General features: G+C 36.9%; 1 protein-coding gene across 5 annotated transcripts in view; it reads right to left on the reverse strand.

Moving 5' to 3' along the window:
* The window catches only part of PTPRZ1 (protein tyrosine phosphatase receptor type Z1), a 177,183-nt gene that overhangs the window by 97,020 nt on the left and 56,565 nt on the right, over nucleotides 1-23,598 (reverse strand). For all 5 annotated transcript variants that reach the window (XM_057731057.1, XM_057731054.1, XM_057731053.1 and 2 more), the window contains exon 2: nucleotides 22,492-22,557. In XM_057731057.1, coding sequence (XP_057587040.1) covers nucleotides 22,492-22,557 — 66 coding nt within the window. The remainder of the gene's footprint in view (nucleotides 1-22,491; nucleotides 22,558-23,598) is intronic.

Consider the following 23,598-nt stretch of genomic DNA (forward strand, 5'->3'; position numbering starts at 1 on the left):
GTCCCAGTTTCCCCTTCGCCCCATACCCCATGTCCTCAAGTCCGTTCTCTACATCTGCATCTTTATTCTTGCCCTGTCACTGGGTTCATCAGCACCATTTTTTTAGATTCCATATATATGAGTTAGCACATGGTATTTGTTTTTCTCTTTCTGGCTTACTTTGCTCTGTATGACAGACTCTAGGTCCATCCACCTCACTACAAATAACTCACCTTCATTCCTTTTTATAGCTGAGTTATATTCCATTGTATATATGGGCCCCATCTTCTTTACCCATTCATCTGTTGATGGGCATTTAGGTTGTTTCCATGTCCTGGCTATTGTAAATAGTGCTGCAATGAACATTGTGCTACATGTTTCTTTTTGGATTATGGTTTTCTCAGGGCATATGCCCAGTAGGGGGATAGCTGGGTCATATGGTAGTTCTACTTTTAGTTTTTAAGGAACCTCCATACTGTTTTCCACAGTGGCTGTACCAATTTACATTGCCACGAACAGTACAGGAGGGTTCTAATTTATTTTTTAGTAATGTTTAAATATTAGAGTTTTTGAACATAAGTAATTCCAGTACATGGCAATTTATAAATCGGATAAAATGAGGTGGTAATCAATTTATACTGCAAAGAGATTTATTGTAACAGTCCATTAAACTAGCAAGTGCCCCTACTCTTTAAGTATACACATAAAGGCTAAAGGCTTCAAACTAACATGGCTACAGGCTCTAAACTCAAATGTTATGAGACTCTGCCAGGGACTATCAATCCCAAATAAAGAAGAAATATTAAAATTGTCATGCAAGTCAATTATACTTGATTTTTAATAAATTGATTCTTCAAGGCTTCATCTTGTATGCAAAATAAAGATACATTTGCGTGGATTCAAAGGTATCTTAACTTGTGTCTACCTTGTGTCCAGATCAGTGAAAGATTCTGTATCATTCTCAGTAACTATAGATATAAGTAGATTCTCTTTTTGGATGAGCAGGTTCCCTGCTCCTGCACGATTAAACAAAGATGGTGTGACAGGAAGCTGGGGCAAAAGAAGTGAAGCAGGCAGAGATGAGAAGCTCCTTGAGAAGTTACAGAAATCCTGGGGAGGGCTTAGGACTTCCACAGGTGGCAGAACTTGAGGGGATGAAGAGGCAAGGCTGGCTTTTGAGCCAGCATAAGCTGGCTCTTTGAAAAGTTGGGAGGCCCCAGCTGACATCTGTTTTAGACATTTTCAACTAATTAATACTGAAGAACGGCCAAAATTAAGAACAAGGTAAAAGTCAACAATGCACGTGCAGAAGAGCAAATTCCTCTGTTTGCTCTGGTTCAGTTCTTGCGGTATCCGTGCCTTCGCATACATGATTAACAAAGCACAAACACCACATTTCTAAAAGGTGCTCAAGACAGTCATATTAGGAAAACCCTTCAAATAAGTCACTCTTTTTCACTGCCCCAAAACAAAACTTTAAAAAGTTATGCTAATAACACCAAAAAGTATTGCAAAGTGTTTTTTCTTCAATGGTAGATAGCTGAGGTTATAATCATCTCAATTCCAAGAAGCCACTGTTATCTTTTATTTAAGAAATCTACCTAAAATGTTGGGGGTTTCAAAGAAACTTCTCTAGACCATATTTCTATAAAGATCGACATATTGGTTTAGCACAAAATATTTATTTTCAACTAATTCACTGTGACTCCATTTGGTAGATCTCTAGAACACCAAATGGAGAAAATCTTCCAGACCTAAGATCTATTGCCATCACAACTCATTATGGCTTTCACTGAATCACTTGGATTTTATAATCTTCTAAATCAAAAATATATTTCATGAATTAGTCTTCTGATTTCATATTCAAAGAACACGTCTATGACTTTGATAGGTAATTGGAAAGTTAATGCTGGCCACAAACGTTATACTTCTAAATCCAACTTTGACTTTCTGATCTATTCTCTGGACTCATAGGGGTCTGCTACTGGTTGTCCCAGTTACACTTCTATATCTGAAAACACAAATAAAAGTTTTCCTTCAGTGAGTGTAGGGTCTAGAAGGAGAAGACATATGGATAAACAAATCAGTGCAATGATAAAGATAATTTAATAAAGACATATATAATCAACACGCTATGTTTATATGGGGTGATATGATTGGTTTTGAAATGTAGGATGCTGAGTAGATGTTTACCAAGACAGGATTACTCCTGTTTTCTAGCCTAAGCCAGGTCACCAGTTCCCTTGAAATTAGAAAAGAAAACGGGGTTATGGTATTATTTAATTGCAATCCTCCTATCTGGGATCTTAACTTTGCTTCTTCACCTATATCTGGCATCTGGATTCTATGCCATGCTCTGCCAAATCTCTCTCTCCTGGCTTCTCATCATAGCTTGTCCATCATAGAATCTTAGGAATGGGAAAACCCACCCTGGTTCAATTATCCAATCATTACTTGAATCCTCTACACAACACTTTTAATAACAGGTTTTGCTGCCTAGGCTTAAATCTCTCTGATGTTAGGGTCTCTTTATCTCCCCCAGTATAGCTTATTCCAATTTTGGAGTTTTTCAATGTTAGAAAGTCATTTCCTCTTTCAAAATAAGTTCCTCTCTAAAAGTAACTTCTCTCTAAACTATATCTACTTGGGGCCATATGAAATGTTTAGTTATTTTTCCTCGTGATATCTCTCTAAATATATGAATACTGACACTGTAGTCTTACCTTTTTCATAATAGGGTCACACTTGCTTCACATATATCAAGACTCTTTACCAACGAGGAGGCCTTATACCAAATAGTCTCTACTGTGTCTACATTCTTTGTAAAGCCTGGCATCGATAGCAAGGCACAGCATTCGTTAAGCAATGAAATATGGAAATATAAATGAGTTTTCTAAGCTATAAAAGATAACTAAAACTTTATCATAATAACAACAGTAATTTACATTTGTATGGTGTTTTCTTTGGGAAATAGCATGACATAATGTTGGAAGCATGGGTTCTGCAGTCCCACCTCCTAGGTGAATATAGTGTCCCCACCACTATCGGATGACTAATTTTGTAGATAGGACTCTTTATCTCTTTGTTCTTCAGTATTACCACTTGAGAATATGGATCATATTCGGATGAGCCTCATAGAATTAAGTACTATGAAGATTAAATAAGCTTGTACAGGGAAAACCATCAGCACAGTGTTTAACACAAAATAATGGGTTATGGACTCTCTCCATTTGATTACCACACTTCACTCTTTCGCTCAATCACACTACTCTTTTTTTGTCTCAGTGCCTTTGCACTCACTGTGCCCTTGCTTGAAAAGCTGACCCCCTCCTCTTCACTGGCGGTCTCCTTCTCTTCCTTCATATCCCAGCCGAAATGTGCCCCACCCTGGGAAAGGCCCTCCCACTTCTGCTAAGCTATTGCCTATCACATCTGTTTGTTCTTTTGACAATACTTCTCACACTCTGCCATTATCTTGTTTAGTTATTTGTTTTTCTTTCCCTAATAGAATGGAAGCTTAATCAGAGCAAGTACCTTATCTGCTCTGTCAGCTTTTACATTTATAGAGACTAGTAGTGAATAAATAAATTGATGACTATCACTTACAATTATTCTTGTTATTGTATTTAATTAGCATTTATAATTTCTCTTAGTTTTCATGAGTGTTCTCTGAAGCAGACAGACCAATGAATTCACATTTCTAGAATAACTAAAATGTAGAGCAATGTGTATTTCACAAATGTAAAGGGAAACAGGGCCACTAAAATTAATAAATCCACTGAAACTCAAACATTTCTAAGCAGCTGCAGAGAATTCAGTTCAATGGAGCATGAAATGCCATTTCATGTGCCCCAGTTTGTCATAATAAGAAATTTCAATATGTGTATTAAAAGGAAACACTTATTTCAAACTCAGAATGCTAATGTTACCATGACAGATCTATTTAGTTTAGTCTGTATTTGGCCTCACAAACAAAATTTCTAATAGAGGCTAAGTAACAGAATCTTAAAGAGTTACAAAACAAATTTTCATTGCAACATCATACTTTCATTTCCTTCAGCCAGAATTCCTGGCAGACTTGAGTAAAGGGAAGCTTACATGAAATGATGTATTTCTGAGGCCCCTGTATTATTTTCTAACCTGAATTATTTCTACAGGAAAATTGTTAAACTCAGTGTAGAATTACCAATTGAATTATCTTTGTTTTTCAGTTAAAACCAGAGGTAAGTCAGTAGTTGAAACTAGCGTAATCACATTCCTGCTGTGGTAGGCATATATGTGTGGGCTCTGTGATGTTATCTCTCCCTCTTTTTCTATTAAACAATTAAAATTTGCTTGTATTCTCAATGTAAAGAGCAACACATATGACTACAGAGTAAAATAGTGAAAGACTGCGTATTAACCTTCTTTTCACCCTTTACTCCTCTTTTAAAAAGGTAAGTCCCGTTAACTAGTTGGTGTATACAGTTCTCCCCCAGTATCCATGAGGGATTGATTCCAGGACGTCCTTGGATACTGAAATTGATGGATGCTTCAGTCTGTTACATAAAATCATGTGATATTTGCATATAACCCACACATATCCTCCCATACATTTTAAATCATATCTAGATTAGTCATGATACTAAATACAATGTAAATGTCAGGTAAATGGTTGTAAATACAATGTAAATGCTATGCAAATAGTTGCCAGCACCTGGGCAAATCCAAATTTTGTTTTCTGGAACTTTCTGGAATTTTTTTTCTGAATATTTTCAATCTACGGTTGGTTGAATTCAACATTCCTACGTGACATTCTCCTTGTATCAACAGGTCTCTGGTTCCCTGTGCCAGGCCATCATTGGAGTGGATGCCCTCCTCATCTCACTTAACTCCTGACACCTTGCCCTGATCAGTCCGCCTTTGGTCGACCTTTCCACTGGCACAAACATTTATTTTGCTCAGCCTCTTCTAATGGCTTTAAGACTGAAATATTCAGGAAGAAATGAAGTGGAAGGGAAATGAAGGGAAGAGGAAGAAGAGAGGAAGAGCTCCAGTTCTTTGCCTATGCATTTGCATTTGTATATATGTGCATATATTTGTAATCATTTTTATTTTTCTACATAAATGAGAATCATGTTACATATGTCCATATGACTTGCTTGTTGTCTCTAAACAATAACGTCTTGGAGATCATTCAATATCAGTGTATCTAATTCTGCTACAGTTAAAAAAGTGGCTAGGTGATATTCCACAGCTTGGATATGCTATAACTTATTTACACACACACATACACATACATACACACATACAGTTATTCACTCCTATTCTTGGACAATAAGGTTGATCCCAATTTTCTTTATTACAAACATAGCTTCAGTTAACATACTCGTACACCTATGTTTTTAATCTCACTATAGAAATCTCAGCACATTAAAATAAAGTGACACATTTTAGAGAAACTATAATGCAGTCACAACTTCTTTGACTTATGGCTTCTAGGAAGCTGCTAAAGCATGAAATAACAAGCAAAATGTACTTTTCCAATGAAAATGAAACTATTCTTTTATCTGATATGATTTGAAGGGCACAAAAAGGCTTGCTGACTAAAATTATCTCCCTTACAAACTGACACAGTGCCTGCAGTTCCCATGAAATTATTCTTTTAAGGATTCGACCTATAAAGGCAGTGTGATAGGTAAATGTTGTTCCTGAGAGGCTTCCCGTGAACTCACTAGTTCCTATCACTGTCTCAGAGTGCAGTTCATCAGATCAGGAAAATAATATTTGAGCACAAGTACCTAGAGATGAAGTTGTCAAGGACAGACAGCTACACATTAGACTTTAGATGAAAGGTTGATAAATGGAAGAGCAGATTACGGGCAAATTCCTAAGAATAGGGTGCTGCCTGAAAGGCAGGTCCTGTTGAGAAAGAAAAGATGGCACTCAAGGCAGTGGCTGGAGTTACGTGAGGAATGGCTGAGAACCAGGGGTGGTTGCTTGGGAGAAATGGTGCCGAAGGAGCAGTTTCAGGGACCACTGTGAGTCAAAGCACACCTGTTTCATAGTCTCTTAGGCAATGGAGAAGATTTAGATGGCCACAGAAGTTGCACTTTGCTTTCATTGGTTAACTACAACTGGTTTATCTTTTAAAAGATCATTCTTCTATTTTAACAGTTTTGTTATATAAAAATAAGAAATTATGAAATCAAAGAGAATAAATATAGTTGACTAACCGTGGATAAAATGTAATTATAATCCAGTATTCTTCAGTAATGTTACTTGAATGAAAACTTCACATTATCAGTGTAGTGCGCTCATAAGTCATTTTAGAAACATTAGGGTGTCAGTCTCAATATAATGTATAAGAATATGTCATACATCATATCATATATATTATATAATATATACACAGTTGTGTTAAGTCATGAATGTTGTGATATTCTGTTACAATCTTAAAGTAATACAGGATTTTTAATTAGATGAACTTACGCCCTTGGCAAGACAATTTTGTTAAGTAACTCTAAATATGTTTAAAAATAGAGACATTTCCATTCTTAAAAAACAACTTGACTTAAATTTTATCTCTTCTTTTTACAAGAAAAAATGGTATAGAAAAATATCAATCATTATATGCTCTTATAAAATCCAACACCCTTTAAGAATAAGTTAACCAAGGCAACCAGGCCATCACATGTGCAGGGCAAAAATAAAAGGACTGTTTTACTCTGAATTCCATCAGCTGATGAGGGGTGGGGTATGGGAATTGGTAAGTAACAAAGTTAGCAAGACGCAGGCAGGTAGGAGGCCAGGAAGAAACCGACCCATGTGTCAGATCATAGCGGTTGAGGTAGACGTACAAGGAGACTAGGGTTAGCAATGATGAGCACCTGAAAAATGGAATGAGGTTTAAGTAGGTTAGATCGGGCTCTTCACAATCAAAGTGAGGGAAACGTGTATCCTTGGCAGGCTGGCAACAGACTCTTAAGGAAGTAGAACTCATGCCACCCCCTTTCAGTAACTGTTTCCCCATCCCCCAACCCTACTATCCCAGGAAGGGCTAAGCCAGTCTGTGTATCCAGAGAGCTGGTAAATAAGTGAGGTGTGGTAGATGGGCCTGGCTATGCTGATGCTGAGGGTTGAGACTGCAGGCTGAAGGTTTGGGAATCCTTCAAGAGTAACGCCATCTGTCCCTCTAGGCCCCCTTAGCCTTTCAGTGGCCCCTTATGTCCCAGAGTTGATTTTGTCTGTAAAGATAAAGCTGATTCTTTCATTTCTCAGAGGTCCTAGGGGTTCTATATGGGAAACGCTGAGTTATCTACTAGGATTTGGGGATTCTTTCGTCTTGAAGAACCCGAGTCCTAAGGACCATTACTCAAGGTTCATCTCCATTTTACTCTGCTGGGTTAAGGTGGTCTTTCAGTGTGTAAGCAACTTACCAGATCCTTACTCTACCAAGAGAATACCCTTAAACTTGGGGACAGCACCATTTCTAAATCAGGCTCTGCGGAACTTTTCCGTACCTTGTTATGTTCGGTCTCTTTTCCAAGTAATGATTAAGAGCCACGGCAACTGATTTTAGGATTAGTGTAGGATAGAAACAGCTCCTACATTCCACAGGTTCCCAGGAGGGAGGCTGTGAATTCCCTGTCAGACCCATATTCTCCCTCATTATGTCCGCTGGGGTGTAGGCCTTAGAGTCCAGAAGTTCCCATTAGAACTACTACGACTGGGGCCATCACTACATACTGGAATATGGGGGTGAGGGATTTCAAGATCCTCACATTGTTGAACAGGGCTCTATATTGTTGAATAGTTCCTTAGGTATTGTAGGTAATCACTAGGTCCTTCCCCCACTTCTCTGACTAGGATGAAAATTCTTGTTTCAAATGCAGGATCTTGAACAAGTACTGCCCACTCATAATCAGACTGGAGCCCGAGAGTTCCCTAGGCTTCTCTGTCACTAATGACCTTGATTCCTGACTAACATCTGAGAGTCCATGCACAGTGGGTGGGGTGCAGAACTTTTAATGAGTGAAGCAGATGTCATCATCAGGGCATGGTCCCTAGTGAATTCTACTCTGAAGGTACTTTACGCTTGATGATAAGAATTTGACCAAAATGACAAGCTGCTTCTAAAATGACCCTGTCACTAAGTCTAACATTCTTCTCAGGGTTCTGGAGAAGAAGGTGTCTTTAACCTAGGAGAGATATCCCATGGCTAACAAAGGAGAGAGAATTTCTTCTCCCTGCAGTGGATGTGGATTGAGATATTATGCTTGACACTCTGCCACCAGAGTGTGGATGAAGGGCGGTCCAGAATGCAAAGGAGGAGTAGATAGGCTGGTTGCAGACATTAGTGAGAACTAGGTTGTGTTCAGTAGTCTTTCCGGAGTTTCCAACATTGACCAAGTCATTACTAGGCGGGGCTTAATTGGGACTTGTCATATCACCTGGAGGTATATTGTGAATCCTCCCAAGCCAAAGGGCAAAACTGAGTCAATAGCAAATTTAAAAATTTATCAAAAAATTATATTTACTTAAAATAAGACAATGGCTTGGCCTTACAAATTCTGTAGTTGTTTATTTCCTTGAATAAATTTAATCCCTATAATTTTGGAATGTCTCCAGAGGATAATAAACGAAAATGACCGTACTCAGTGTTCATGAATGGGGTGGCATCCTTATGCAGCCTAACTTAACAGGTCACTAGGAGTCATTTCCTTTACCTATAGATGTTTGTTTTCTGCTGCCAGATAAGAAGTGCTCAATTAAAATGTGCTGAATGAATGAATGAGTGAATGAAGTGATTATCCAACAAGTTGAGACTCTATTATCTACTGTAAGATTTTCAAATAAGTTTTCTACTAGAATAATGAGATCTGACTGATGCTTTTTTCTCAATTTCTGTGGACAACTATTAAAACTTTCAAAAATATCTCCCTAGGGTGAGAGACTAAATTCCAAGCAGAATGCAGCCCAGTGATGGAAAATATGATTTGTATATGTAGTAGTAAAATAATTTATCCTGTGGAGTTGAAATCAGTGATTTCAAAAGTGACAAGTACATGAGTTACTTAACTCCAAACAGCTACTGAACGAAAGAATGAATAACAACGTTTACTAAAAAAAAAAAAAAAAAAATAAACAGGCAAAATTTCATTCCTATTTTTCAAGTTGTAAAGATAGCACTAAATTACATTACCAACAGCCAAAAAATTTTGGAAGGAAATCATTATTAACAGTAATAGTTTAGGAAAACTACAAGACTGGAATTTGGAAACTAAAAAGAAAAATGAGTCAAGGAACTAATAATACTATTTACATAGCATGCTCTTTTGGAAACAGGTCAACAAAAAATGATTTTTAAAAGGTTATGAAAAAGAACTTTCCTTGGCAATTGCTAGAGATAAATGTGTCTAGGGTAATTCAAGGTAAAGATAGCTTGTGGCCAGACTGACTAGTGAGGAATTTCCACTGGACTCACCCAGGCCAAGAACTTCCTGATGTAGGGAGAGATGCCCTGTCTAATGGAAAGTTGGAAGTTGTATTAACAACTGTTCAAAACTTTACCTTCTCTCTTTACTGATGCAGATAGCAGGTCCTGAAAATAACATTTAGAATGTTATTATATGTTAAATAGAAGCAATAATAATATTCTTTCATGTCAATATACCACATCCAGAGAGCTAAAGCACTTCCACGTGGGTAAATGTATTCACACATATGCTTTCTCTTTTTGACTCTATCATTCATTCATTCATTCCTCAAATTAAGGCAATGTAAATAGAGAATGATCTAGATTCTGGACACTGCAAGATGAGGTTCCCCAGACCAGCAGCAGCAGAATCACCTGAAAAGCATTAGGTGTTAAATTTATAGCCTCCACCTCAGATTTACTGAATCAGAAATTCTAGAAGTCAGACCCAGCAATCCTATTTTAGTAAGATTTATTTAGTAATATTTAGGTAATTCTGATGCATGCTAAAGTTTAGGAACCACAGACTTAGGTTTTAAGCTAACTATCTAATGCTCTTGTTAAGCTTTCTCATTATAATTGCTCCTTTGGAAATTTCATTTTCAAAAACATGCAAAATGTAAAGGCTTAGGGAAAATCCAATTAAGAAAATGGAATTCCATACTAATCCAGTATTTTATTATTTTTTAATGTTATTTAAATACATCAGACTGGGCTTCCCTGGTGCCACAGTAGTTAAGAATCCGCCTGCCAATGCAGGGGACACGGGTTCAAGCCCCGGTTCGGGAAGATCCCACATGCCACAGAGCAACTAGGCCCGTGAGCCACAACTACTGAGCCCATGTGCTGCAACTACTGAAGTCCAAGTGCCTAGAGCCTATGCTGCACAACAAGAGAAACCACCGCAATAAGAAGCCCGAGCATCGCAATGAAGAGTAGCTCCCACTCTCCACGACCAGAGAAAGCCCATGCGCAGCAACAAAGACCCAATGCAACCAATAAATAAAAAATAAATAAATGTTTAAAAAAATACGAAGGACTTTCAAACCGTCACAAAAAGTTATTTTCAGTTGATGGATCTTCACAGACTGTGAGCAAACATACGCTAAACAACTGTCTGTGATAATTTACGTTATTAAACAGATCATAAATAATTTTTCAGTGATAACCTGTAACATACAATCCTCCTAAGATGTGTGAACTTCAACATGTCTTGCAACACAGTCCAAATACAGTGAAAAACTTGGGTGTGTATATATACATGTACCATTGGCAAAGTTTAATACGTATCTGACCAACAGCTGAGTGCTGCTTAATTGCTTAACATTAGGAAATTGAAAGCTGACGAGACTATTTAATGCCAAATATTAATTAGGATCAAATACATACGGTTCCTTAGATCTCTGTGGTATCTAATCTATATAAACATCTTGCAGTGATAACTCCTAAATGATTAAACAAAGGTCAGACACATTTGAGGAATTTGCATCACATGCCTGAACTTAATTTTCTACTCAATTTACTTTTAAAAATGTTTATGGGATAAAAACATGGACTTTAAATCAAATCTTCCTTCTTGTACTGAAGCATAGAAAAGCAATCTCAATCACCATAAATGAAAGGAGTAGAATAGTTATTATAATTTACCAAAACATGTACTTTGGGGGGTAAGAATCATAATTAAAAGTCACAGAATCTGCTCCCCAAATCTACTCTGAAGCCACACAAACATATCCTGAACTAGCTTTCCTCACTATCTCCACAGAAATTAAAGATGTAATTATTCTCCTAAAAGGAAACAACAGACACTGCACTCTAAAGATGAACTGCTCTCCTTTCAAAAGAGAATGAATGCTTTCATGTCAATAGAAGCTCACTTAGAAAATGGTGAATTGGAACGGGGGATCCTTTGATCTACAGGTCAGCAACACTGTTGATCAATCTGCGGAAGAATTTGAGCTCCAGGAGGGGGTGACTCCTCTGAAGCACATTCTGAGGGGCATATCAAGGCTACAGGTTACCTGCGTAATTGTTCTGACTTTTTAAAAAACTATACTTTCTGGTAAATGATGTAGAAAATGTGACTGAGCTGGCAGTGATTCAGACAATCAACTATGAGAAATTGATTCTCACTGAGCTGGGATAATGATCCCGATTGTGAAACGAATGCAGAGTGAATATACTGAACTACAACAGAGAAGAAAATCAAGTTGGGTGAGACGTTAAGTGCCCTAAATGGAATCCTAGATCGAGTCTGGGTGAAATGCAAGTGAATGATGATACGGCCATCCTACTAAGAGAACAGTATCCATTTCCACATTAATTACAATTTATTACCTACTCTTTAAGGATATAGATGATTAATATAGTATTTCCAACTTTATTGATCAGTAAAGAAGTTCACCTGTTACAGTCGAGTAGGAAGAGACCCAGATACAAGGCCCTCAGATACATAAACCATTAGATCATTTTATGAAGTGAGGAAATAAGAAGCAGCAGAAGACATTCTGTGATGTGAATGACTTGTTAATCACACAAAGAATGGAAATTAATTCAAATAAATTTATATTATATTAATTAGACATTTAAGCCCCCTTTGGTTATAAAACAAATATATATGTAGTGTAGACAAGCTAGAAGATATGGACAGGCAGAGATGAAAATTAAAGGCACCTACAATTCCACTTTTGAAGTAAAAAGACACATGCATAAAGCAAAAAGGCCATACCAAGCACAATGGCTTTGGAATCAGCATTTTAAAAAATATCTACACAATAATTAAAAAATCTAACAGCTTTGTGTTGTAACCCACATCACTGAGACAAAAGACTTAGATGTGGCCATAAGAGTCTCAGGAAGAGTGCTGGGAGTAGATGTGGCCTTAAGAGTCTCAGGAAGAGCGCTGGGAGTCAAGACCAAGGTTCAAGCTTCCAGTCTGCTGCTCAGCTTGTGACTCTGGGCAAGTGACTTCCTCTCTCTTTTTCCATTTGTAAAATGAAAACACTATCATGTCTCAGCTTTATTTATTCATGCCATAAATACTTGCAGGGTACATACCACATGCCACACTATGGGAAAGGAAAGAGGAATAAAACATGGAACCTGCCACATCCTTGTGTTACGTGCAACAAAAAGCAGGGCACAGGGACAAGGCATGAAAGTGAGGCATCTGCACTGGCCTGGGGGTTGCAGGCATCAGGAAGGCCTCACTTCTTAAAGGAGGTGGAGAGGCTTTGTATTCTGGCAAAACAGTGAAGAACGACTAGAATCGGAGAGAACTGCTTTTGAAAATGCTGGCACAGCAGTAAGCAGAGGGATAGATAATTATACGGGACAGAACAGGATAGGTGGGCTGAAGCGAATCACGAAAGTCACTCTATGCCACACTAAGGAGTCCATTTTTCATTTTGTAGGTGATGGGGAGCAACCGCGGGGATTGAAACAGGAGAATGATGTAATCACATCTGTTCTAAGTGCTATGAATATACTGACCATTTACTCATTGCTGCACCCTTTGAGGGAGGCACTATTATTAGCTCTTTTGACAGATGAGGAAATAAAAGAGGCAGAGCCTATGGAGCTCCCTTTGAAGCTAAGCCGTTAGATAGTCTAACCCCAGACCCTGTTCCTTATCAGACAAAATAGCAAAGGAAACCCCACTAAAACCTGCTTCCTTAGAACAGGGCCAGATTCATAACCTTGATCTCACCTTGCACTTCCTGTGAAGTAATGTGACATCGTTAGTCCTGTCTCCTTGAAATTCTCTCCCATTTGGATGCTGTAAAACCCTCTCCCTCCCCATGCCTTCCTCACATCCCCCTCTTTGGGTCTCTTTCATTAGTTCCTCTTTCTTTAGTTTAATAACTAAAACATTGATGAAAAATCATGCCTAACATCCCTTAATACAAATAAGTCAATAACTAAAAATTGAAGTCATTGCCAATCAAAATATGGTATAAATTTTATTATCTAGAATTTTGAATAGGATAAGGATAGCCATTGAACCAGAATTAATTCATGGGGCCCTAGGAAAGCTCTCGTCACATTCCTAGTCTTCTGTCCAAGGAGGAAGAGTACTAGAGAGGCTGGGGCATAGCGATTTCTCTCGCGTCCACAGGTTAGCACGGCCGCTCCCTCTGTCTTGAACAATCTTTCACCTATGTTGCCTTAGTTAGCTCCTACTTCTGCTTTATCTCAGCTTAAAGGTCCCTGTCTCTCAGGAGCTTCCTCTGAACCAATTAAGCTATGTAGGGGCCGCAGACCCACGTCAGCACAGTCTACCCCTGAGGTATTTGTCACACTTTGTAATCACTGTCAACGACATGTTTGCTTCCATTTTTCACTGCATCCCTGGAAGCCTGCACAGTATCTGGCTCATGCTATACACCCAGTAAGTATGGGTTCATTAAACTCATGGTCTCAAAACTTTAAATTTCCTTTTGTTGAGGAGTATATAATAACATCCAGGTAGAAGGCAAATCAAGGAAGTGATAAGAAGTCAACTCCTTCACATTCTAACAAAGATGAACTGAACCTCAGAATCCCCTCAAGGATATATAGGGCACTTTAGGCCTGGGTGCTACTTTGGGGGTTTTAGAAAAGAAAACTGTATGTTATTTATGAAAAAAGTGCTGCAAGCAGCTCTTACTTCCTAGCGATGCTCATGAAATATGAAACACACATGTTAAAAAACTAGCTTAGCCATTAATAGTTTAGAGATAATCCAGTTCACCATGTGCCAACTTCTGAATGTACTTTGATGCTGATTCTGGGTGGCTCTGCTATTGTTTCAATTTCCAGGTGGCAAAGGGCTTTATAATACAGCTTTTCTTGTTTTCTAGTTCATTAAGATTTATAGCTATTTTCTATAAATTCCAGCTATTATATGTATTTCTATATAAATTTATTTAAATTGCATATATTTATTTAATATTTACATAAATCTATAGGTAAATATTTAGAAATACAATATATGTATATTATATTTATATTATGCTTGTAAATATATATTTACATTCACAAACATAAATTCAGATATTTATACATAAGTAAATCTAAACTTACATATAAATCATATATATATATGATTTTTCTTAAATGAATGTATTTTATTTTATAATGAGAAATAAGTGAAGTGATTTTCATTTTGGGGGAAAACATATACCAGATCGTTACTCTTGAGCCTTATCAAGATAATGGCTCAGATCTCTATACTTCATTGATTTTGTCACTGGGAGAAATAACAGGAGCAGAGAAATGATCAGAAATGCATCTACAGTCTTATCACACTCAGTCTCCTCAGCCTGAGTATGGTCTCCTCTTTCTCAAAAATTTGTCATCAAAAATTACTCTCTTAAATTAGAGAGCTGGATAGCATCTTTTAAAGGACTAAAGTTTCGCCCAGGTAGACAAGAATCTGATTTTAAGTTCAGGGTTGTTGCTCCTTCCTAGAGAACGTCAATCACCTCCCTGGCTACGGGCAGCTGCTGGACTGGAATGAATGCTTGCACTTTGGCTGCCTTGCCTGCGTGTCTGCCTGGGAACCCCCAGGGTGGTCTTCTCATTTCGGGCTCTTTGAGAAGGAACCCACAGTGGAGTTATTTGGGCTCTTTGCTTCCAGGACAGCGCATGCAGACGTTTGAGGATAAGGGAGGCTCTAGGTGGGGAGTAGCCCTGCAAACAGCCGGAAGCATCACAGGGAACCTGGAAACTGATCCTGGTGATACCATGCTCCACTCTGCACTCAGCCTCTGCTGCCAGGTTTCTTCCTCAGTCATGGTAATTATTTCCTAGGGGCTCCCGACTGCCTCTCTCAGTTCTGGCTTTCATAAGGCCCACCTCCCTAGGTTATCAGATATACTCTGAATTTACCTCTAAATAGGGTTCGAGTTCTCTTACCACTCCCCCCATGGAACCCTAGGCATATACAGTTTAAGGAATGAATCTGGGAAGTTGTCAAGTGTCCTAGTATATTGTGTGATAGTTAAGATGCTCCCTGCGCAGTTTGGAGGCTGGTTTGCCAGAGGCCACAAAGAACCTCTAAGATCCTCTGTATTTCAGCCAGGAAGAGTTCTAGCTCTCGCCCAATCAAGGTATCTCTTACCTGAACAAATCATACTACATGGCTAAACAGAGGCCTGGTATTCATAGGTAGCAGGATAGAGAGATAGCCATATAGATACGTACATACATTTAATGGATAAAGGGAAAAAAAATCAGTCCTAAACACATCTGAATATATTGCAAAATAATTTTTGTATCAATAATTCTCTGCTTCACTTAATAAGAAATCTTTCTGAATATAAAAAATGAGCCATTTACATACTTTTTATCTTCTTGCTCTTTGAAAATCCTTGGTATAAAGAGTCAGAGTTACCATACAGAAAACAGGAAACTAAGTAAATAAGCCTTGCACTCAGCCTTTACTGATTCATAAAGTAGGAAGGTGACACAGGTCAACTTAAAATAATTGCAATGGTATTTTTCCTAAAAGTTGAAAACATTTAAATGAATTTTGTGTGATTACACAAACAGTGGCCTGATGTTAGATTTTTTTTTTAATTAATCATGTAATAGTCTCTCTCTCTCTTTTGGCTGAAAGATGTATTTTATGAACCGGGACACTTCAGAGTAAACACAGAGAGTGAGATAAAGGAGATCGAGAAAAGGGAGGGAGAACAGTAAACCCAGACACTAAGCCCAGACTTTGGAGCTCAGACAGAAGGAGAAACAGCCAGATGTTCTCACCTTGAGCTGCTAAGGGACTTGTCCAATCCATTCAATACTCTACCAAGTACAGTCAGCAGGGGTGGTTATGAGGATGGCCTAGAGAATCTATGCAATTTTAACTTTACTCCTGGGGGAATACTACTGGCATATTGTTTTACTCTTAGACACATTTAGCAATGATTATTTAATTGTAACGCTAATCTTCAGCCACACCTTTATTTTTTCAATTCTGATAGTTGCAGAAAAATAAACTCTGAGTTTTAGAGTATTTAACTGAACCTATTCAGCCTTTACAATGAGGCATGCTCTACTCAACACATTTCTCATAGGGAAAGTTGGCTCAGTCACACATCTTAGCTAAACTTTTAAAAATGTACAATGATAGGAAATACCTGTCTATCATATGCATTTAAACAATTCCTTCTAATCCTCTTGTGAGATTATCAGATACACCCCGACTTTAATCTGTTTGGGCTCAAGTTAAGACACTGCCGAATAAGAATCACTTGGATTTGTAGCGTAACTGTTCAAAGAGATTTCCTACAACAATGTGAAATGCTGACCTGACTCATGCACAATTAGGTAGGGCGTTATTAAAAACTATTTATTGAAAGAAAACTGAAATACAGAGCAGTTAAACAGCCTGGCCAGCCTGAATGTTAGGGGTGACCAGAAAGCCTGGCTCTAGGTGTCCTCATGCTATGATTAGATGTCTGTGGCATCCTCTCACTGCAGCTCAGCAGGGACCCTACGTTCTGACTAGTGAAAATGCAGAGGTGAGGTCCTTCTCCAACGACCTTGCCCATCTTAGCTAAAACTAACAGAAGTAGTTGAAAACCTTTCATTTCAATTTACATGTTTAAAAAATTAGCAAAATACAAATAGCATAAAGAGGTGATAGTCCCCCTCCTCCTATGGTCCCACTCTTCAGGGGTAACCATTGGCAACAGTGTGGTATGTATCTTTCCAGGTCTCTCTTCTATGCCCATGTAAATATATAATATTTTACAAAAATGAGGTAATTCTATACATGGAGTTCTAGAACTTGCCTTTTCCCTCTTAAGTTGGAAATGAGAAATGAACAGTGTTTAAGATAAGGAGTGATGATTCAGAGGTAAACATAATGTATTAAAAAAAATTCAGATTCTAGACGTAAAGAGAAGGCTGGATGAGTCAGAAATCAGTCATTATTCAATGTAGATTCAAATTTTCTTTCTGAGTTACCTTTGTCCTATTTTCTCCTAGGTTAAGAGAAGTAAAACTACTAAATCTAACTATGACCTAAAATAAATGCCAAACATCAAACCACACAATACACAACCTTATATTATGGTTCTTTTGTTTTCCGTAAGCAGCGTCTTCTAGTCTATATATGTGTTGGAAGTACTATTTAGACAGGATACTCTATTTAAGGAAGGAGAATCAAATCAGCATTCAGAGCCTTCTTCCTTCCAAGGTATTCAGTGAAGTGTCTACTAGTGACTCCTGGGTGGCCTATCTAACATGTACCCAATGCAACCCTTTAACTGAAACTTTAAAGGTGTCTGGATTTAAGAACATTTGAGAATATTTCAATACAAAAATTTCAGTTTCAAGTTGTTTTAAAGTATGGTGAAAAAGAAACAGAATATATATTTTTTAAAAATCCAGGAAATAAAGACTACATTTCAATAGTGACTACTTCAAAGAGTGGAAGAGTGAAAGTCCATTCATTTCTGATGATCTTATCATTGCTTAAAGGTGATAAGATCTAACAACTCAAACAGAAGGAAGATTTTAATCTCATGATCATTGTGGGCTACATGTTCATGATATTTAAAAAAAAAAGATCAAATGACTCAGTTCTTTTTTTTTTCTTCATTGAATTGTCTTTGTTCTGGCATTGTTATAGAAAATTTAAAGTTAGTAAAAAGAAACCTTATGTGAAACCTTAAGAAGAAATCTTTCTGAAACCCTTACATGAAATGAAGTTACTAAGGAAAGAACTGGATTTTAGTGCTGACATTCCCAGATTTACAATTCACTCTTTCATCGCAGAGTGACAAACTTTGCTCACCTTCTTGTAATAACTTTAAAAATGGGACTGTTCACTGTATTTACCAACCCTGCCATTTCTCAGCATAATTATAGGATACATCCCGAATAGAAAAGTTGTTTATAACCTATGTTTAAAAAAACACAACTGAAAGAGTAATAATTTCTCCTCTCCTTCCACCCTCTATTTCTCCATCCACCTGGTAGCCAGCAGGGATTTTTATTGTTTCTTCACATATTACAATTATGTAATCTTTCTTAAACAACCTTAGCTTAAATGATTCCATTTAAATCATGTTTGATGTGCCGTATATGTTTTTAAATGGCTTATGGTTAAGCAATGAGCTCTCTTACAGACAGAGGTTATGATGTTCTTAGTAATTTTCATGAATAGAATTCTATATATACAAACATTCAAGGGCAAGTCTTTTCTTCTCAGATTGCAGCTAATCAGACAAACAGCTCAACAAGATAAACTGTCATGAACAAAACTAGAGCTAAGTGTGTTCAAAACCAATTTACTTCAGCCATTCATCAATTACTTAAATTTAAGAATCTTAAAATTAATTTATCCTGAAATTTTATACAGTTAGCACATATAGTTTTTCATCTAGGTGGAATAATAATCACAGAAATTGAAAATACTACCAACCTTTATCTAAATTTGTATTAAAAATAAAAAGAGATAATATATTTAGTAGTGAATAATCCACATTTAAAATGCTTGGCTTTGTTGTGATTTGCTTGGGAAAGATACGTTTATTTGGATAAAGGCTTTAGTTTGTTTTCTTTTTAATAATCTAGGAAATCTGACAAAACAGTCAATCCACACTTAGCTTGAGCTAAGCAGTTGTAAAATGTCCTCACTCAAAACTCTTTCTAGTCTCTTCCTAGGATCCTCAAATATTCTAGGAACAGAAAATTTCCAAACCAATGAGAAGTACCAATGTAAGCAGAGCAATCCATTCTTTAAAACTTTGATAAGCTTCCACCCTCACCTCAACTCTGGAACATTCCCTTCTGAAACCTACCATTCCTCCTTCTAAAGCAAATGACACTTTTTAATGAATCTATCCCTTCGATCACCAGACTGCTTCTTAAAGGAGCTAAAGGCAACAGGCCTTAACTTACGAACAGGATGCTGCAACTTAATTATAAAACTGTGTGTTGTTTATGCATAAATCCATCCGTGAAAGCCTGGCCAGTCTACAGGTGCCATGTCTACGTGCAATTAGCCCATCAAAAGGAAGAGCTCTGTGGCTTCCTCCTAAGATAACACGTATGCACGGTGGTATTTGCCAAAAACTACTGGTAAAACTGCCATCTTCTTGTCTTCTCCTGACCTGAGGAGGCACACCCTCAGGAACCTCAGGGACCTCAGGCTGCTGGAAACAGGCAGCATTAGTATTCTAGACACCAGCCCTTGCTCCCTTGCTTGGGGTGGTGGGAACTGTAACCCTCTCTCTCCTTAGGCTACAGGTCCTCCATTTTCCTGTTCTAGGTTTAGGGAGAATGAAGGATGCATTAAAGCTTGTTTTTCATTTTACCCACATCTGGTAAATATCTGAGTTCTCTGTTTAAAAGTTCATTGGTTAAAGCAAAATAACCTGCTTCTTAGTTCTACCTCAAACTAGGAAGGCAGATGTTAACAAAACTAAACAAGCTGATTTTTATTCTCTGAACATCTTTATGTATCAAGTTTTCTACAACAGTTATATATTATTTTTTTGTTCCTGTTTGAGGATTGTTTTATTGTTAATATTATTTTAGCTCTAGTATTTTAATAAAGTCAGACTAAAGGAAAATATTTATTCTCTTACGTTTAAATCCTTAAATACTTAAAAAAAAAACCCTCAAGTATAATTTAAAGGTAATTAAAAGGTATCTTTACTTTTTAATCAAAATAACAGTTTAAAATCTTTAGGTGTATGAGTTATGTATATAATAGAGAAAAATTGTCCAAAAGCTGGAATTAAATCCAGAGAAACTAAGACACAAATTTATTCAAATAGAATATAACACACATTTTTACTTAAAACAAAAGTGAAATTGTATGGGGTAAATAAATGGATTGTTCATTTTTTTATACTACTTACTTAGGTCTATCATTCTCATTCACTTAAGTATTACCTAGGGTAGTATTTATTTATCTTATGTCCTCCCAAAACCCTAACCTAAACCTTTTATTTGGGATAATTTAAGAAATCAAGTAAATAGAAAAAAGCAAATTAAAAATGGGATTTTACTTTTTGTCAAACAAGTTGATCAGATTTTTAAAATCAGTGTGAGTGAAAATGTGGGGGAATGGATACATTAACACAATTTTCTAAAATTTGACCGTATTTATTTGACCATATATATTAATATTAAAAACAGTAGGCACTTCAATCCAACAACTCTCTTTTTGTTAAAGTCCATTTTTTCTGAAAAAAAAATTGCTCAAGTAAATAGAATTTGAGGATGTTCATTACATTAAGTACATAAGAGCAAAACATAAACACAATTTTTAAAAAGAAATAATTAATTTAAATAATTAAAAATGGCCTAGAGTTATGGAGAATCTTTGTTTCTCAAGATTAAAAAAATTAAAAACAATAAAGCAGAATTGATTAGATGTGTAGGTCATAATTATAAATGGGTAAATTAAGGGCAAGTCTTTCTCCACAATATCATACAGAACAACCACATACCCATCTGCACAGTAATCCACAGGTTAGATGTGCCTTAATTTGCTCAATTTTTCCTGCTTTGATGGATATCTTGATTATTTTCCATGTTATAATTTAACTTATTTCATAAAAAAGGTGATACAAATAACTAATAAAAATTAAAATCCTGACTTCAGCAGTAATCAAACAGAATTAAAGCAAACTGTCATTTTTTAAACGTCAAATTAGTGAAGATTTTCAAAATGACAGTCATTAAATCCTGGTTTATTCAGTGGGACAGTCACTTACTCATACTCCATGTAAGCATATATATGCTCTCTGGAAAGCAATTAGGCCATATGTATCAAGAATTTTGAAAGCAATTACTTTTTTCTACTCAATAATGGCATATGGAGGATTCACTAATACAAAATGTTAAAAATATAAAGACATACCTATTCATCTATTTGCCACTATTTTTATAAACAGTGAATAGCTTGAATATCCAAATATAATGGATGATTAAAAATGAAACGTATTCAATGGACTATTAAGAACCAGGACCAACAGGAATTATCACTGCCTCAAAAATAATTTCCAGAATAAATTGGATGCAAAACTCTAAATAAAAAATATATGAACATAATATAATAAAAACTGGCCAGAAAAGAATCCACCAAATTTTCTAGCGGATATACCTGGTAGGAGTAAAAAGCGATTTTTAATTCTTCTTTGTGTTTGCATGTATTCTTTTTAAAAAATTTCTACTTTTAAAGTAAGGATAAAAAAAGAAAGAAAATGCATGCCTTGCTACAAAATTCATCACGCTGCTGTCCTTCATGTATAAAATAACATCCACATTGACTAGACTCATGTTAAAGCCCTTTTAATTCTCTTCTGACTTATCAACCCAGACTTATTTCTAATGTGTACCCAACTCCACTACCCAACTTTATCTCAGATGCTCATCAGGCATGTCACGTGCCCTCTAGGTTCCATCCAGGCTCCTCCAACTAGGCCTAGAGCTTCTCTTCTTTTCTAAGGTTTCTAATCATGATTTCTGGATGTAACTAAGCCAATTTCAGCTATTCATGACGCTCAAAGCCATGTCTGGTAATCATACAAAATCACATCAGACCCTGATTCCAATTAACTCAGTGCAGTAATTCAGAAGGAAACCCCTTTTGAGAGCAAGATTCCCAACAATATTTGTTAATATTGATCCTAACAACAAATGTGATCATGACAATAGTAACTAATACTTACTGAGAATTTTCTATTGATAAGGAGGCACTGTGTCAACTCCATTTATCTCACTTAACGCTCAGAAAGACCCTCCATTTCACAGATGAAAAAACTGAACATCAATTAAGTTATGCATTTTTCCCAAGGAGACATAGCTAGTGTGGATCTGAGGTTCAAATCTAACTATGTCTGAGATCAATATACTCTACACTACCAATTTGCTAATGGAAAAATCACTGGAAATTATTTTGCATATGATATATTTTTAGTGATTAATGCATACCCACGTAGCTAAGTTAAAATGATGCGTGGAGCTATGAAGTTTTCTTTTACATATAAAAACAGATACAAGAACAATAAAATTTTCCATTGAATTTCATTATATTCTAATATATTTACCTGTATAGGACCAGCCAATCTCTTCAACAAGTTTTCTCTGTTGTCTGTAGTATCCATAAGCCCAATCTACAACCAATAAAAACCAAGATCAATGCACAGAAAAATATATGTGTGCAAATTTAAAAAAATTTATAAGATGCCCAAAGCCTCATTCGTACCATAAATGGTCCACGATTATTTTTTTCTATGTCATCTTCCCAATGTCTCCTCCCAATTCCAACTGCCACCATTATAGACTCCACTGTCCATGTTCTGGTAATTAGTGCAACTTTTAGTGGGGCATATTTAAAAACTGTTAAAGTTCAGGCAGAGACAAAGAAAGTATTCTGTGAAAAGCAGGAGCAAACCAGAGGATTTCACCCCAAAGAGAGACTGGGGTCAGAAAGAACAGCTTGTCCTATCTTCAAACTTTTCTTACCATTCCCTAAGTTGAATACTTGAAATCCTACTGATTAGAGATACTCTTAGGTTACAATCCAAGTTTTATCTGTAAGTGCCTCTAGGAGATCCAGAGGCTACCGTGTTTTCAAATTTCACTTCCTTTACAATGCAAAACAAAATTAGTTGCCTTGAAGAAATGGAAATTTAAATGTGTGTGTATATGTTGGCTGGGAGAAAGGTTGTGTTAGATGGTACAGATGAATTTGTCTCTTGGAGGAACAGGTGCCTGAGTGAGGTAACACAGTGGGAAGCTTGGGCACCGTGAAAGTAGTGGATGCCTCATGACCCAGAGATAGAGGCTCTACATCTTGAACGTGGGGCAAGGGGCAGAGAAAAGAAAATGGATGGAAGCCAAAATTTCCCTTCACATAATTCAAAATTTTGCCTGGAGTCATGCCAGTACCCAAGAAACTGGGATGCTACGATTCATCCTCCTCCTTTCTGTGCTGTTTATCCCAGCCTGTGTTAACACTATTACTCTATTTCAGCTACATTGTGAGCAAAACAAATCTTTGTGAGCTAGGTTTGGAACCTGATCAGTGTTGACAAAATTATTTCTGTGGAAAAGGCCACAGGAGTTCCCTGGTGGCTTAGTGGTTAGAATCCTGGGCCTTCACTGCCGTAGCCCAAGTTCAATACCTGGTTGGGGAACTGAGATTCTGCAAG

The sequence above is a fragment of the Hippopotamus amphibius genome, chromosome 4 (genome assembly GCF_030028045.1).
Source record: "Hippopotamus amphibius kiboko isolate mHipAmp2 chromosome 4, mHipAmp2.hap2, whole genome shotgun sequence".
Lineage (NCBI taxonomy): Eukaryota > Metazoa > Chordata > Mammalia > Artiodactyla > Hippopotamidae > Hippopotamus > Hippopotamus amphibius.